Source organism: Aedes albopictus, chromosome 3 (genome assembly GCF_035046485.1).
Source record: "Aedes albopictus strain Foshan chromosome 3, AalbF5, whole genome shotgun sequence".
NCBI classification, from domain to species: Eukaryota; Metazoa; Arthropoda; class Insecta; order Diptera; family Culicidae; genus Aedes; species Aedes albopictus.
In genome coordinates this window covers 172,415,629-172,431,411 of record NC_085138.1, presented here as the reverse complement: position 1 = coordinate 172,431,411, position 15,783 = coordinate 172,415,629, and the positions used below count along the sequence as shown (strand labels likewise).

Genomic DNA, 15,783 nt, shown 5'->3' with positions numbered 1-15,783 from the left:
CTTTTTGTCCCACCACTCTTTGGCTGGCCGAGGGAGGGGGGATAAAAAAATAAAGCATTTTGTCTGAAAAATATTAAAAACTCATCGGATTTGTTAAAGAATTTTTAGCAAGACCCGATATTTTGATAAACATTTTTTTCATCTGCTCCGCTCAAAATGCAAAATCCTGCCAAAAATTTTTGAAAGGGGGTGGAGACAAATAGTCAAAATAAAATTTGTATCCGCCTTATAACCATAAGTAAAATAGTACACATGATTTCAATTTATCAAAATGGAAGTCATCATGACTTAGCAAAGCAAAAATATAATACCTATAATCGTTTTTGCTAATTATCGATTTATTTGAAAGATTTCCTTTTACACACCAGTGTTCGAGCTGATGAAGTTGCGGATGACAGCAGCACCAATGTTAGCATAAACTCCAGCCAGATTGCCTCCGCACTGGACTGCTCCCCACGACACAATACCGAACTGGCGTCCTCCAGTGACAAGTGGGCCACCGCTGTCACCGTTGCAGGAGTCACGTCCTGGCTCTCCGGCGCAAACCATACTGCAAGTGTAAGTAGACTTGTAAGGAATACGTCACATCCAAGCAAATCAGAAGCAGGACTTACCTGTCGGTGATACGGGCAGTTCCCCATTGGTTGCGGCAAGTGGCAAGGGTAACGACAGGAATGTCCACAGCGCGCAAGTTGGTTGGTAGAGATCCTCCAGGAGTGGTCAGACCCCATCCGGAAACAACGGAGCGGGTGCCACCGGCGAAGTTGGTTCCACTTGGGACAATGGTGATCGACGCGATGTTAGCTCCAGTGAACGAAGTGGTCGTTCGCAGAACCGACACATCGTTGTTGATGGTGTTGGCGTTGTACTGGGGATGGTTCACGATCTGAGCAACAGCGAAGATAATTCCTCCGGACAGACGGTTGGCGCTTCCTCCACGCAGGGTAGCCTGAAAGGATTGACAAAATAAAATTGACTGTATTGCCAAACAGGAGATTCTTAAAAAGATACGTACGGATCCTGCGGTAACTGGAGAAACGGTACAGTGAGCAGCAGACAAGGCCCAGTTGCTGGAGATGACAGAAGCACCGCAGATGTGGTTTCCATTGTGGCGAAGGGACAATTGGTACGGGAAGTTGGCAATGCTGACTTCGTTTCCTCCAACAATTCTGCCCTCGAACTCTGGAACTTCGTAGCCCTCCAAGTCAGCAGGGCGAACCGTGTTGAACTTCAGCCAGAGGTCCTCTTCGGGACCGGCAAGAGCCGACACCACACACAATGCTAGAACGATGCACACCTTCATTGTTACTTTTCTTGATCTCTACTGCAGCTTTACAGATTTTATATGATGCTTATATACTGAAAACTTTCTTATCTTCGTACAGGTCAATCACACGTTTAACCATGATTTTGGCTGATAATCACCACTAATCTATAATGTGAAATTTTACTTCTTATTGTATCTCTTTGGTTGAAGTGGAAACGATGGGGCTAAGATAAGTTATTTTTGTTTTGGAATGATTTTTGAATGCTTCATGGACAGAGTCTGTTTTACAGCGTTGTGCTCTATACGTTCAAAGTTAATAGCTGAGAGTTAGTCGATTTTTTTTTTGCATATTGTGGCAGATACGAAAATAATGCCTATGATCAAGAATGATAAGGAAATTTAGATGGTACTTGGATCTTGAACCGTACCGAGTACCTATCGAATGTACACGCAAAACAAGAAAAGCTACCAAAAATTGAGATATGCCTTTTCTACCAATTTATGTATTAAAAACGTACAGAAAATGTGATAAATCATAATCCATTCGTTGTATTAAGATGCGCTACACGGTTCCATAACTTCCATACCACTACACACAAACACCTCCATTCAAACCCGAGAAGTTGAACCGGGTTGCGTCTAAAAATAACTTTCGCTTCGCTGCTGAGCTTCGCGTCCTATTGTCTACATGGAACTTTCCACTTGCAAACAGCAACCTGCTGGATGCGGGCTTTTCAGTGCACAATGGGTCTAGAGTCGTATTTACGAAGACAAAAATGTTTCTGCCAAGTTCTGTCATTTATTTTTTTTCATTATTGTGAAATGATTACGGTCAATCAAGTGTGGCTTATCCAAAAATCTGCTGATTAATTATTCTCTATACAATATCAGAATGTTTTACAAAGTTATAGCAAATTTACAAAAATAAAACATTCGATTGATTTGATTGATTTGTCTTTATTCAAGAGACTTTCAGCCCTTGGATAAAACATTCGAATCATTAGAACTTTTCGAAAAGTTTTCAATAAATTGCAACTTTTTTGCCTTTGGTCATATTTTAGTCGAGTCCAACGATACATGAAGACCAATACATTAGTCACAAACTTTCAAAATTTAATTTAATTCGGTTCGCTTAGTCCTAAGGTACAGTAATTTGATAAACGGAAGTCAAAAACTAGATATATGTAGATAGAAGGGCTCTAATATCGTGTAAAGTTGAATAATCAATCAAGCCCAAATTTGCACCAATTAAATCAAACTCGTTGAGGAACAAGTAATCAAAATTTGAATAGTTTTGGTGGACTTTATAAAAGGATACAACTTTCTAAAAATGTTTTAGGCAATTTTTAAAACTTAGCATGCTTTTGTATATACCACTAGGCGGTGCGAGAGGTCAAGCAAATTTTAAATTTAATAAGCGCAAGTTACACATTCGCAAAATTATGGAAATGATTGTTTTTTTTCGTAAAGCAATCAAAAAGCTGTAATTTAGTTTTCTTTGAACATATTTAAGTCAAGTCAAAGGTTTTTCAAAGAGCTATATATTAGTCATAAATGTGCAACATTTCATTTCATTCGGTTCACTTAATCCAGAGATATAGCAGTTTAACGAAGAACACTCAAATATGAAACATTTTACTAGAGTCGCTTCAACTTCATGTAAAACTATCCAATCAAGCTCAAATTTTTACCATTTATAGCTAATTAGTTGTGCAACTAGCAGATAAAATTTGAGAATATTCCCTACACATTATAGAAAGTTACAGGTTGCTGAATATATTCGAGATAATAAGTAAAAGATACATGCTTCTACTAATTTGCAACTAACGCCGTCTACTGACAGAATCCTGAACCAATCAGCTAATCAACTGAAACGCCTCAATAAACCAAACAACATTGCCGAAGAAACCAACTTTCTAAGTAATCAGAGTTCTGAGATATATGGAATATAATAATTAATTTATCGTCAGCGCTACCTAGTGGTGGAATTTTGAATCAAACGGCCCATCACAGTAAAACCTTGGCTGGCCTAACAACTTTGCCAAGTATACCGAATATTTAAGTAATCATGGTGCTAAGATGTACGGTATGGAAATTTCGCCAGTGCTACGTCTTGCTGTCTGTGATATCTGTCATACCAGAGACAAACAGACGTAACACTGATGAAATGTTTATATCAAATATCTCATCATCCTGGTTACTTAGAGAGTTGGTGTCTTCGGCAATATTATTTGGCTGGTCAAGAACTAACAAATGATGAGCCGTTTGATTCAAAATTTTACCACAAGGCAGCGCTAGTGAGCAAACAAATGTTATATTCCTTATATCTCAGGACTCATAGGACTCAGATCACTTAGAAATTTGATGTCTTCGGCGATGTTGTTAGGTTGGTTACAGCCGCTCAAGGCTGATTGGTTCAAGGTTCTGTTAGTAGGCGGCGCTAGTTACGAATTAATTGAAGCATGCAACTTTTATTTATTATTTCAAATATATTCAGCAAGCTGTAACTTTTTCAAAAATGCACCAAATATTCTCAAATTTTTCCTGCACAACTAGTAAGCTATAAACGTTTAACCAGTTTAACCAGACGAACCACCCTAACATAACAATAATAGGGAATAGGGTCAACAATTGAAAATAAACTTTCAAAACACAATATGTGTCTAAAAACTTAAAGCTGAAGCTTAAACAGTTTTGTCTTCGCAAATACGGCTCTGGACCCATTGTGCAGTGTGGCGTATCACTTCCATCACCAAGCCACGTTTGTGTTGATGATGATGGCTTTCAGCCTCTTGTCTATTCATGTGCAGTTATAGCCGTGCTGGTTAGAGCGCTGGATACTGTGTATCACCATGATAGTTTCTCGGTTCGATTCCCGCCGTCGCCCGTATTTCTTTTTAATGGCTAGTTTCCACCTGGTAAGTACTGTGTAAAAAGATAGGACAAGTAATAATGGTCACGTAAAACTTTTGCAATCAAAATTACTTAAGCGTTCGCAGTTGATAAGTAATTTGCAGCCAGAAAGATTTGCCAACAGATGGCACTGTCATGCGATGCTGTCAGTCATGTTGTTAATTTTCCGTACGGAATAATATGGCGATGTATTATTCCGTGAGTTAAAGTGGCATTTCTCTTTCGTTTTTGTTTCTTCTTTCGCACCAAAGACATCAGGGTGCATTAAGCTATTACTACACAGGGGCCTTAGGCATGTAGTACACAGCGTCAAATATTTTATTTATTTATTTGATTGACGTCAAATAAATAAAAAAAATGACAAGGAAAGAACTCAAGAAACAACATCAGTTTGAAGCGGAAAACGCAATGGGTTCGGCAACGGAATGCGGAAGCACTGAGGTACGTACTAAAAAATCCGCTAGTATGCCGCTGCGGCAAAACACAATGAGCGCGGATATCCTGCGGTTAATTTCAGAACAACTCCAGCTCGGTGAATATGTTTGTTTCCTGGAAGAAAGGAATTATGTGAGAATCTGCAGCATTGCTCTTGCTATGTTTTGCTCTATCAGAAGAAATTTGAGGTTTTCTAGTTCTCGAAAATTCCTAAAAGAGTTCTCTCAGGAGTTTCCCGATATTTCCTCTAGAATGTCCCCCAGGAGTTCACGGAAATTCATCCTGAAGTCCTCCTTCAGTTTTTCCTCCAGGAGATTATCAGGAATTCTGGGAGTTCCCCGGAAATTCCTCCAGGAGTTCTCCGGGAATTCCTCAAGGAGTGTTTCGGAAATTCCTCCAGGGATTCCCCCGGGAAATCATCGAGAAATTATCAGGTTCTTCTTCCAGGAAACCCCCAATAAAACTTCGGAGATTCCTCCGGAAATTTTTCCAGACATTTCTCCGGGAATTCCTCCAGAGATTTCTCCGGGAATTCCTCCGGAGATTCCTTCGGGAATTCCTCCGGAAATTCCTCCGAAGGTTCCTCCGGAAATTCCTTTAAGAATTCCCTCAATGATTCGTGCAGTAATTTCTTCGGAGATTCCTCCAGGCATTCCTTCGAAGATTCCTTCAGGATATTCCTCTGGAGATTCCTCCAGGATATCCTCCGGAGATTCCTCCAGAATTCCTTCTGAGATTTCTCCAATAATTTCTCTAGAGATTCCGGAGGAATTCCTCCGGAGATTACTCCAGAAATTCCTTCTGTGATTTTTCCACTAATTCCTCCGGGTATTCCTCTGGTGATTTCTCCGGGAATTCTTTCGGAGATTCCTCCGGAAATTCCTCCGCAAATTCCTTCGGAGATTCCTTCAGGAATTCCTCCGGAGATTCCTCCAGGAATGCCTCCAGAGATTCCTCAAGGAATTCCTCATCAAGGAATACCTCCGGGGATTCTTCCTGGAATTTCTCCGGAGGTTCCTCCAGGAATTACTTCGGAGATTCCTTCAGGAATTCCTCCGGAGAATCCTCCAAGAATTCTCCCAATTCCTGCAGTAATTTCTTTGGAGATTCCTCCAGGAATTTCTTCGTAGATTCCTTCAGGAATCCTCCCGAGATTCTTCCGAGGAATCCTCGGAGGAATTTCTGGCAGAATCCTCGGAGGAATTCCTGGAAGAATCCTCGGATAAATTCCTGGAGGAATTCTTGGAGGAGTCCTCGGAGGAATTTCTGAAGAAATCCCCGGAGGAATTCCTGAAGAAATCTCCGGAGGAATTCTGGGAGGAATTACTGGAGGAATCTCCGAAGAAACCTCCGGAGGGGTTCCGGAGAAATTTTGGAGCAATTTCTGGAGGAATCTCTGGAGGAATCCCTGAATGGATACCTGGAGGAATCTTCGGAGGATTTTCTGGAGGAATTATTGGAGAAATCACACTGATGCCACTCCTGGTGTAATCTTAAAAGAAAATCCTGGAGTAATACCAGAAGAAACCCGAAAATTTACTCCTAGAGGAGATCTAGAAGGAGGTTCTGGAGGAATCCCGGAAGAAGTTGCTGGAGGAAGGATTTTCTCTGCGAAATCCCAGAGAAAAACCTTTGTACGGAATGCCAGAAGATTCATCACAAATAATCCTTCGTGAATCATCCTAAAATTTCCCGTGAAGCTTTGTCCCAGTATTTCTTCAACAACTCCCGCCCAGTATTTCTTCAACAAAACCACCAGAGTCCCAGCAGAATTCCTTCCACCGTAGTCCGAACGCCATAAAATACCATTAAAAGTTCCCCCAGAATTCCAGCGCAATGTCTCTAATCAGTATTTTCTTTGGAAAGCTTCACAACTCCGTTGGAATCTCACTATCTGGATTTTCCCCAGAAGCCCACCCAAAAATTTTAAATTGAATCATTTTCCCAACACGCGCGCGAAAAAGTACATTTCAATTTCAATAACATTTCCTGAGGGAACGAACGAAATTTCTCCAAGTCCAAATCGTAAACAACCTGGTGCCTTTTTCTTCACATCCTTCTTACAGCATCGTTTTGTTAAAACGCTGTCAGTTAAACAAATGTCAAAATTACTTACGGAAAAAGGTGAAATTTTACTTGAGCGCTCTACTTGGCAACAGGAAACTTAGCTTAAGGACAGACTTGTTAGAATCCCAAAATGGCCGCCACAATGGCCGACTTTGGCACCTACTTACGATTTTGATCGCACAAATCTGTTCGTAAACAAAACCAGCGCACCTGAGCTTCTTATTTTAAGCTTATTATAAGTGAGCAAGAACAGAATAATGAAATGCACTATTATTTGGAGCTTGCTTCTTGAGATTTGTGCGTCTGAAGTTTTGATGCACTGGTGAAGCGGGATTTCAAGACGTTTGTCCTTAAACATGTATAGGGCTCTGCACGAAACTCTCACCCTCTCTTTCGCTCTCATTGAGATTTAGTAAACAACAAGGCCAGGAAATGTCAAAATCCCATACAAAATCAAAACAGTGCAGTGCCCTATTGGTATTTGATGCCGCCACTGCTGCCATGATCAGTCTAAAAATAGAACAAATAATGAGAAACCAGTGCGACAGAGCACACGCACACATGCGAAATGTTCCTTTTCCAGATTCTAGGAAGCCAATACAATTTTTGGTATACTGCCACCTACCAATTTTTGTATTTGCAAGGCCCTAATACAATATTTGTATATGTTTCATACCCAATTGTATTAGAATCTGCCAATCTCAGGTTGCGTGAAGACACATTCAGCATGGTCTTGCTGAATAATTGCGGTTTTATCACATTGTCTACATGGGCATTTAAATATTTCACATTTAGTGGTTCGACGAATAGCAGAGATTTTTTGATACAAACTATGTGCTTCCTAAATTTCTCTTGAGATACGTTGAATTGAGTTCAATTACTTGTGCATTGTCATTGACTGACTTAAGCACCATTGATATTATGTTCAATCAATGGCTTACGTTTCTTTGCTAGATAACGATCTACTATTAATGTAAAGCCTATCCACAATCAGTTCCAGACATCAAAATTATATCAGTTTTTGAGATAAGGGGTGCCCATTCACTACGTTGACTTCAGACTGGGTTAACATGGTCGATTTTTTTGGACAACGCTTTTTTGATTTCTTTTAGTGTCCAAAACATATGTGGAAGTGTCCAAATATGGAAGAGAACAAGCAACCTTGACCTTGACCTTCGTGTAGCGGAACTGTTGTAATGGTGAAAGCACGTGGCCATCACGCCGAGGACCTGGGATCGAATCCCACTCCGATAAACTTACCATGTGTGAGTTCTTTCTTCAGAAGGGAAGTAAAACTGTGGGTCTTGAGACGCTCTGATATGCAGACCAAGCTCAATGATCTTGTCGATCGCTTTTCGGCGGCAGGACTCACCATCAACGTCCACAAGACCAAATCGTTGGATGTAAACACGGTCAACCCTTCCAGCTTCGCGGTAGCTTGGCAAGCAGTAGAGAATGTTGAAAGCTTCCAATATCTTGGTAGCCAAATGGCGGTCGATGGTGGCACTAAGATCGACAAATATCTTCGCCCCAATTTTGTAATGTCTTGCGCCCATTCGTGGGATTTATGCTTTAAATATATGAAAAACATGTTGAATAGGTTGTTTCAACACGACAGTTTCAAACAGCATGAACTTACAAGGACATTGCATACTTTTAGGCGTTTAAGGATTTCTGATCCCATTTACAAAATGAATTTCAATAAGTAAAAACAAGCTTCGCTAAGAGATCTAAGACCAGATTGAGACTCCACTATGATTGATCTATCGAGAAAAGTGGTCATGACGACCAAATATTTCCGCAGAGGTATTTCATGTCCAATAAGGTGATTTTACAATATCTCAATCACCGTCGACAACTTGATTGGAATTGCAGAATAGCAGCTAGTAGCAGCCAAATTTGATTTCAATGTCTCCCAGGGATCCTTAACAAAGATATAGAGGTAGTCCCGAAGCGAAACTTTGCGAAACTTTGTTTGCATGGAACGATTTGTATCGGGAAAATTCGATTTTTTGAATGTGGCATCATTTAACAGTTTTACAATCAACATTTCTACGTCTGATACGTCATTCGAAAGGTTTATGAGCAAGCTTTTAGAAACTACTTTAAAAATTCAACATTTTTCATTTAAGCCGAAATATGCGATGTTGAACATCATTCATTCTACCAAAAATTGGCAATGGTCTCATTCTGCTGCCAATATCTCGATAAGTATAGGGATTAGCAAACTAATATTCTCGGGTTTACAGGTCCAAGTGGTCTATTTTCAACTACCGAACCTAAATCTTGAATTGAAGAAAGTCAATTTTCGATTTTTGGCCACCTGAATCCCCTTAGTGCACTGCAACATTCAATTTGAGTAATGCATATTAATGCATATTAATGCATATTCTTTACATAGGGTTTGAATTAACATTTTATAGATCTTATAGGAACTTAAAACAATAGACGCTGCTCATAATTAAGAAGTCCTCGAATAAACTGAGAGGAAATACATGAGTATGCGTTAAATTGGTTAGAAACGCATGACTTATTCAATCATGAGTTGGCTAAATATGAAAAATAATTAAATTTCTAGATAGCAATCGGAAGATTTCTGCTAATGTCGTAAATTAACTTTATGTATTTTTAACATTTAGATATTTGGCGTGAGTGAATATTTTTGAGGTGCTAGACGATTATATGTATTAAAACAAATTGGGTCTTATTGGCGGCAAACAATTCAGTGTGTTAACAGCATTATGCAGTGACGTAGTCAGATTTTGTCATTATCTGATCCCACCGTTATCGAGCATTGTCGAAATGGATTTGAGAATTGTTTATTGCTTGGAATTCCGATGCTTGAATAAACTTCCCCTGTTATCTTGGTACTTTGAATGATTCAGATATTTTAGATGAATGATTAAATCTAAATCGTTCCTCCTCGAAATTTTCCTATAGTATTCGAATAATAATTGTAACAAGTGTAATGGAACTTGGCTTCTATGAGTACATAAAATTACATGTATTCAGCTGATTTGGTAGTGTTCATATGTACGACGTTATCTTTGAACTGGATTACCTTCCAACGCGCGCTACTGATTACGGAGCTGTTCGGAAGATTAACGTGATATTGATTTTCGAGGTTTTTACGTACGATTAACTAAAGACGTAGATAAGAATGTCCCGCGTATAAAAGTAGAATTTGGCCACTGTCAGCCTCCAGTAGAGATCGGAGTGACAATGAAGGCCTTTATCGTTCTAGCACTGTGTGTGGCGTCGGCTTTTGCCGGTCCCGAAGAGGACCTCTGGCTGAAGTTCAACAAGGTTCGCCCTGCTGACTTGGAAGGCTACGAGGTTCCAGAGTTCGAGGGCAGAATTGTTGGAGGAAACGAAGTCAGCATTGCCAACTTCCCGTACCAATTGTCCCTTCGCCACAATGGAAACCACATTTGCGGTGCCTCTGTTATCTCCTCCACCTGGGCCTTGTCTGCTGCTCACTGTACCGTTTCTCCAGTTTCCGCTGGATCCGTACGTATTTTTTTAATAGAATATCTTGTGTGTGTGATCAATATAGCGAATGTCACTTTGTTAATCCATTTAGGCTACTCTGCGTGGAGGAAGTGCTAGCCGTCTGGCCGGAGGAGTCATCTTCGCTGTTGCTCAGATCGTGAACCATCCCCAGTACAACTCCAACAACTTAAACAACGATGTGTCGGTTCTGCGAACGACCACTTCGTTCGTTGGAGCTAACATCTCGCCGATCACCATTGTCCCAAGTGGAACCAACTTCGCCGGTGGCACCCGCTCGGTTGTTTCCGGATGGGGTCTGACCACTCCTGGAGGATCTCTACCAACCAACCTGCGCGCTGTGGACATTCCCGTCGTTACCATTGCCACTTGCCGCAGCCAGTGGGGAACCGCCGCGATCACCGACAAGTAGGACCTTCTTTTGATTTGCTAGAATGTGACGTATTCCTTACATGTCTATTTTCACTTGCAGCATGGTTTGCGCCGGAGAGCCAGGACGTGACTCCTGCAACGGCGACAGTGGTGGCCCACTTGTCACTGGAGGACGCCAGTTCGGTATTGTGTCGTGGGGTGCAACCCAGTGCGGAGGCCCTCTTGCTGGCGTTTATGCTAACATTGGTGCTGCTAGCGTCCGCAACTTCATCAGCGCGAACACCGGTGTGTAAATGGAAATCTTTTAAATAAATCAATAGTTAGCAAGAACGGTTATCTGTATTTATTCTGTTGTTGTTCAATTATGATGACTTGCATTTTGTTAAACTGAAATCGTGTGTACGATATTCATTATGATGTAACCCGAGCAGAAGAATATAACAACAGCATAAGAAAATGTGTTATTTTGACAAAATAACTGAGTAATTTAATAAGTTATTTTCATGTTATTACCATAACAAATTATGTTATAAACTTGACTGTCATAAGCGGCAAAATAACAAAAATCATAACAAAAAAATGTTCCTGTGAGACCAATTTGATAACATGTTTTGTTAGTTCGATAACAACATAATAACAATGAATTTGGGAAATATTTCAATAACAAATGTTGTTATTTTAAAGTTATTGATAACAATCTGAAAGCAAAATTAGTCATGATATCAAACTTATAACAAGGTAAATAATCATGCTAGGGTCTTGTGCCATTTGGGCAGGTGTACCTATTTGTAGCACTTGCCGCTGTAACTAAATCAAGTTTATACCTAATTGGCACATTGGTTTGAAATCGACTTAGTTATAGCATCAAGTGCCCAAAATAGGTACACCTGCCCAAATGGTACAAGGCCTTTTATAGACTGTTTCAGAAATTATAAATAAACTTTGTTTATTAATAAAATGAACTGTTCCAATGATTTTTACCTACTTCTTTCAGAGTATAGCATATTGTTCTCCATATTTTTATATTTCCTTTCAATTGTCTTGTTATTTTAAAGAACAGTCGAGTTCTCTAACAAATGACATAATTTTTCAAATTCGAATTTGCACAAAGGTGTTTTTAATGATTTCAACATATCACTAAATACCAAAAATTATCTAAATTTTTATCACATTCGCTTATATAACAAGTTGTCTAAGGAATGCCTTGATCAAAATTTGGGAAAAATCGATAAAGGCATACCCACAACATTTTTTCGGAGATCAAGTTTCTTATTTTTTAAGGTTTTCTACAGAATATTAGAACTATCACACAGTTTCTTAGCTTTCCTGAACCCATTTAATCTAAACAAACTTATTTTATTTTCAGCTCATTCGATGCTTCAGATGGCAAAGCTTGTCATACAATAAAAACGAATACAGTAAGCAGTAATTAAGACATTCGTTTGCTTAACGTTTGTTGCTACTGGTGTTGTTGAGAAATTTGAAACAAAAAATTTTGTGCTGAGAAGGCCCGCAATGGTGGTTCTTGATCAAATATTCCAGTAAAAATTACTCTTACCAATCGAGAAATAGCTTTTATTATCGATACAGCACTTTTTATTGTGTTTGGATTTTGAATATTTTATCTGTGAGATTTTTTTTCTTTTCTACTATGCTAAATTTTTTGACCACTTTGTGCAACTTCAAATTTTAATCATTTAGTTTACAGAGCCCTATATTTTAACTTCTACCAGAAACATCAACAAAATTGATATTATTTGCTTCATTAGTATGTTTAGTATAAGAGCTAGAAGAAACTTTTTTTGGATATTGTGCTCAAATTGAAATGGCAGTTAATCGTTAGTGTATTTATAATTTCTGAAACAGTCTATATGAATTACAAAACAAACGTTTAGATCACATTAAAAATCATTGCTAGTTATGATATAACATCAATTGAAAATTACACAACGAAAAATAGAAGATGAAACAATATCGAATAATACAAGATGTACAAAGCATGCCTTGCTCACTGTGCCTCACCCACAAAAACGATACGAGTGCCTTGGGTGGAACAGTTGGTCAACTAAACAATTTCAGAATAGACCGTTAAATTGGTGTACGAATTATTAGTATTACGTCTGTTTGTCTGTACTAGGCACAGAATCTCGAATGATGTAGTTTTAATTTCAAAACTTGATATTGTTGTGCTATTGTTTATTAAATATTTGTACACTCTCAATACTATGATAATAACTAAATTAGTTCCATTACAAAACATATTATTACAATATGATTTTATGAGTGTATATCAATAGCTTGATCATAACAAAATAAGATTGTCAAATAAAACATGTTATGGAAAGCTAATGCCTTGATAAGTTAATAATAACAAAACAAGATATAAAAACAAATAATGTAATTTGATAGTTATTAGTTTGATATTCCTCTCTGCTCGGGAAGAAGCTTGAAGACTGTGTTGAACTACTAAAGTTCAAATCATAGCCTTGACTAAAGGAGACTCTAAAATCTTCAACAATTTTTGACTTAAAATCAGCCAAATCGTGCTGTAAGGATTTGGCTGTCATATGTAACCGTCGGTTCCAAAACATGTTTGTAGCTCCACCACAAGTTTACAAATTTTCAAGAATTCCAATTCCCATCCCAAATTCCCGGTTTCCAATTAATGCGCCCTTAGACCAAGCGTTTTAACGTTAAGTAGAGCCCAGAACAAAGAAGCGAACCGCACCGGTCGCTGCTAAGTAGGGCTCGAAAGCGAAAAGTTTACGTACGGTTCGTAGCAGGGCTTAGAATATAGAGACACGCAAAGTACGGTCTCTATCCGTGGGCTCGTGCGCTCTCTCGCGTTTAGCTCTCTGGGTAGCGTAAAGAGGAGACGAAAGAACATGAGTATGGATTTGTTACCAGGTATATAGTTTCTAGAGAATGATGTTCTTGTTTTGTATAGGTAGGAATTTATTTTAGTTTGCATCAAATATTTGAAATTTTTATTTTTACTTGCTTTGAAATTTCCAACGAAATAATACCATAGATCGTTACACGAATAACACAACAAATTGTCTGTCATACAATTGTGATAGAGTGACAATACAAACGCAGAAAAATAATAGGTTTAAATTGACAAGCTTTGCTTATATATGTTATGAATAAAGTTTTCCCTTCTTCGCCAATTTTAGGATCATGCATAACGAAAATGTATTGATTTTCTCTTAAAAATAGTTACGGTTGTTCATAATCGCACCTTTAGTTTTTTATTCGGCCGATCGTTTCGAAACTAATATTTGAAGAAATGTATAGTGATTCAGTGAGTTTTACTATTTTAACACGTACATGTTTGAGCCGGGGTTTCTACGCAGCAAGTAAAGTTTAGTTTCGCACATTTAGAAAAATGTCCAAATAAATAACTCACGAAGTTCGTTCCGACAAGTTCCAAAACTATCGTCATCCGTCGCAGATTCCGGTGAGAAGATGTGCGTATTTCCTAACCCGAAAAAATACCATTTGACGGTAATAAGTGACCACAAGGTTTTCTTTCTTCACTTTCCGGGCTGAGATCCCCCGCTTTGAAAGAGCTGTGCCTCGCCTTTCGTTTTGTCGTGTATATTTCGAAAGGCAAAGGAGTTTTGGTTTGATTGCTGTTTTTAAAAATGGGGGTCGTCAGTGGGTGGTTTATTAAATAGGGTAAGAAATCAAACTTTGAACTAGTCAAATTGTAATCTTAATTTGAACCATTTCAAAATTCATTAAAAAAACGTACTTTTCAGGCAAATATTGTCCCGAAAAAGATGTTAAACAGCTTTCCGTAATATAACCTGATAACATGGACTTTAAAAGCATTGAAAAAAGCGTTTTTGTCATGGAAAACAGGCAATTGAAAAATCACTGTGATGTCACCCATTTCCCCCAAGAGAAAGCACATTTTCGGTGCACTCGTACAGCTCATGCATTGTATCACACGCAATATGTGAACACGTTAAATGAAAGCTTATTTATCGTAGAATCGACCAACCGAATAATATTCCGCAATATTTCTCATAAAACTATCAAATTTAAGTGATTCTTACTTGGAGAATGTTATCTTAAGTTGAACCATTTGTAATCTAAATTTGAACTAGTAAACGGGGGTGAGCTTCTAGTGTTGGCCTGTAGATTGCGCTAGTGGTTGCTTTGTTTACTCTTGGAGGATGGAAAAATCCAAATTTAGTTTCCAAATTCCTAAAGAATTTCGAACATTCTAAGTTGAGATTCCACTACCTAATGAAAAATAGGTATGAGAATTAGCAGATTCATGTGATTTTTCATTGTTTAGCATGGAATTGGCTGTTTTGTGAGTTGCTCGAGCTGCTGCCGCGAGTAGTTCAAATTAAGATTAAAATTGGTTCAAATTATGATTACGATGGTTCAAATTAAGATTAAAATCATTGTTGATGAAAAATCGAATATTTCAATGAAATTCGGTGCAAATACAAACTTTTTACCATTTAACAGAAAGCTTATACCCGTGGCTTTCATGTACATTCGATTTTGCCGTAGTAAATTATTTCCATGTGGGAGAAAAAATCACTTAAAATTTGCACTGCTTCAGAAAGCCGCAATTTGGTTCAAATTTTGATTACCTACCCTATAAATTTAAAAATATAAATTAAATAAACGAGACATTAGGAAGCAAGTGTGCGAAATGGGTAACTTCACCCTTGTAGAAACAATAGGGCAAAGCAGACAAAAAACCTGCGAAGACCCCATGTGAATAACACCGATCATACAGATTAGGAGATTCGACATTAGATCTATAAAAACAACCCAACAATTGGGGAGATCTTTCCAATATTACACATTTATTCATAGCTCTATTATCCACATTTTCATATATTTAAAACATATTCATCAACATGTAATCTGGATCGTTTGGTACAATATGTCCACGCATCCTTCCTCCCCTGTAAATTCGAGAAGTACCTTGCCGGAAGAAAATATTCTGTACTCCAAGTATTTCGAAGAGTCATCTTTGCGTGTAAATACAACGCAGTAGACCTGGCCGCTTTGATGCATGTGTTATATCTCGGATATGCTGCAAGCATCAATATTGACAAGAAAAGTATCACGATTGCTTTCCAGGGTGATTCCGTACTGGCTGCGTATTAGGCCGTCCCTTATTTTGCAAAATTTAGAAATGTTCTAAGTTCGTTAGTGGAAAATGATCGTTTTAGCTAAAAAATGCA

The 15,783-nt window shown here is 38.4% G+C and overlaps 2 protein-coding genes across 2 annotated transcripts; one reads left to right on the top strand and one right to left on the bottom strand.

Moving 5' to 3' along the window:
- Positions 1 to 317: 317 nt before the first annotated feature.
- Positions 318 to 1,339, bottom strand: LOC115261111 (trypsin alpha-3-like). Its single transcript, XM_029862487.2, has 3 exons — positions 1,016 to 1,339; positions 615 to 949; positions 318 to 550 (listed from the first exon to the last, which is right to left on the bottom strand). The coding sequence occupies exons 1-3, from the start codon at positions 1,301 to 1,303 to the stop codon at positions 358 to 360; spliced, it is 816 nt and encodes a 271-aa protein (XP_029718347.1). The 5' UTR covers positions 1,304 to 1,339; the 3' UTR covers positions 318 to 357.
- Positions 1,340 to 9,877: 8,538 nt separating this feature from the next.
- LOC109406119 (trypsin alpha-3-like) lies at positions 9,878 to 10,906 on the top strand. The gene is made up of 3 exons (XM_029862486.2): positions 9,878 to 10,192; positions 10,266 to 10,600; positions 10,665 to 10,906. The coding sequence occupies exons 1-3, from the start codon at positions 9,905 to 9,907 to the stop codon at positions 10,855 to 10,857; spliced, it is 816 nt and encodes a 271-aa protein (XP_029718346.2). The 5' UTR covers positions 9,878 to 9,904; the 3' UTR covers positions 10,858 to 10,906.
- Positions 10,907 to 15,783: the final 4,877 nt, after the last annotated feature.

Excerpts from the sequence above, each read along its gene's own strand:
- LOC115261111 (XM_029862487.2), bottom strand. The coding sequence starts at position 1,303 with ATGAAGGTGTGCATCGTTCTAGCATTGTGTGTGGTGTCGGCTCTTGCC. Across the intron at positions 950-1,015 it reads CTCCAGTTACCGCAGGATCC|GCTACCCTGCGTGGAGGAAG; the intron begins GTACGTATCTTT and ends CAATCCTTTCAG. Across the intron at positions 551-614 it reads ACTGCCCGTATCACCGACAG|TATGGTTTGCGCCGGAGAGC; the intron begins GTAAGTCCTGCT and ends TTACACTTGCAG.
- LOC109406119 (XM_029862486.2), top strand. The coding sequence starts at position 9,905 with ATGAAGGCCTTTATCGTTCTAGCACTGTGTGTGGCGTCGGCTTTTGCC. Across the intron at positions 10,193-10,265 it reads CTCCAGTTTCCGCTGGATCC|GCTACTCTGCGTGGAGGAAG; the intron begins GTACGTATTTTT and ends TAATCCATTTAG. Across the intron at positions 10,601-10,664 it reads ACCGCCGCGATCACCGACAA|CATGGTTTGCGCCGGAGAGC; the intron begins GTAGGACCTTCT and ends TTTCACTTGCAG.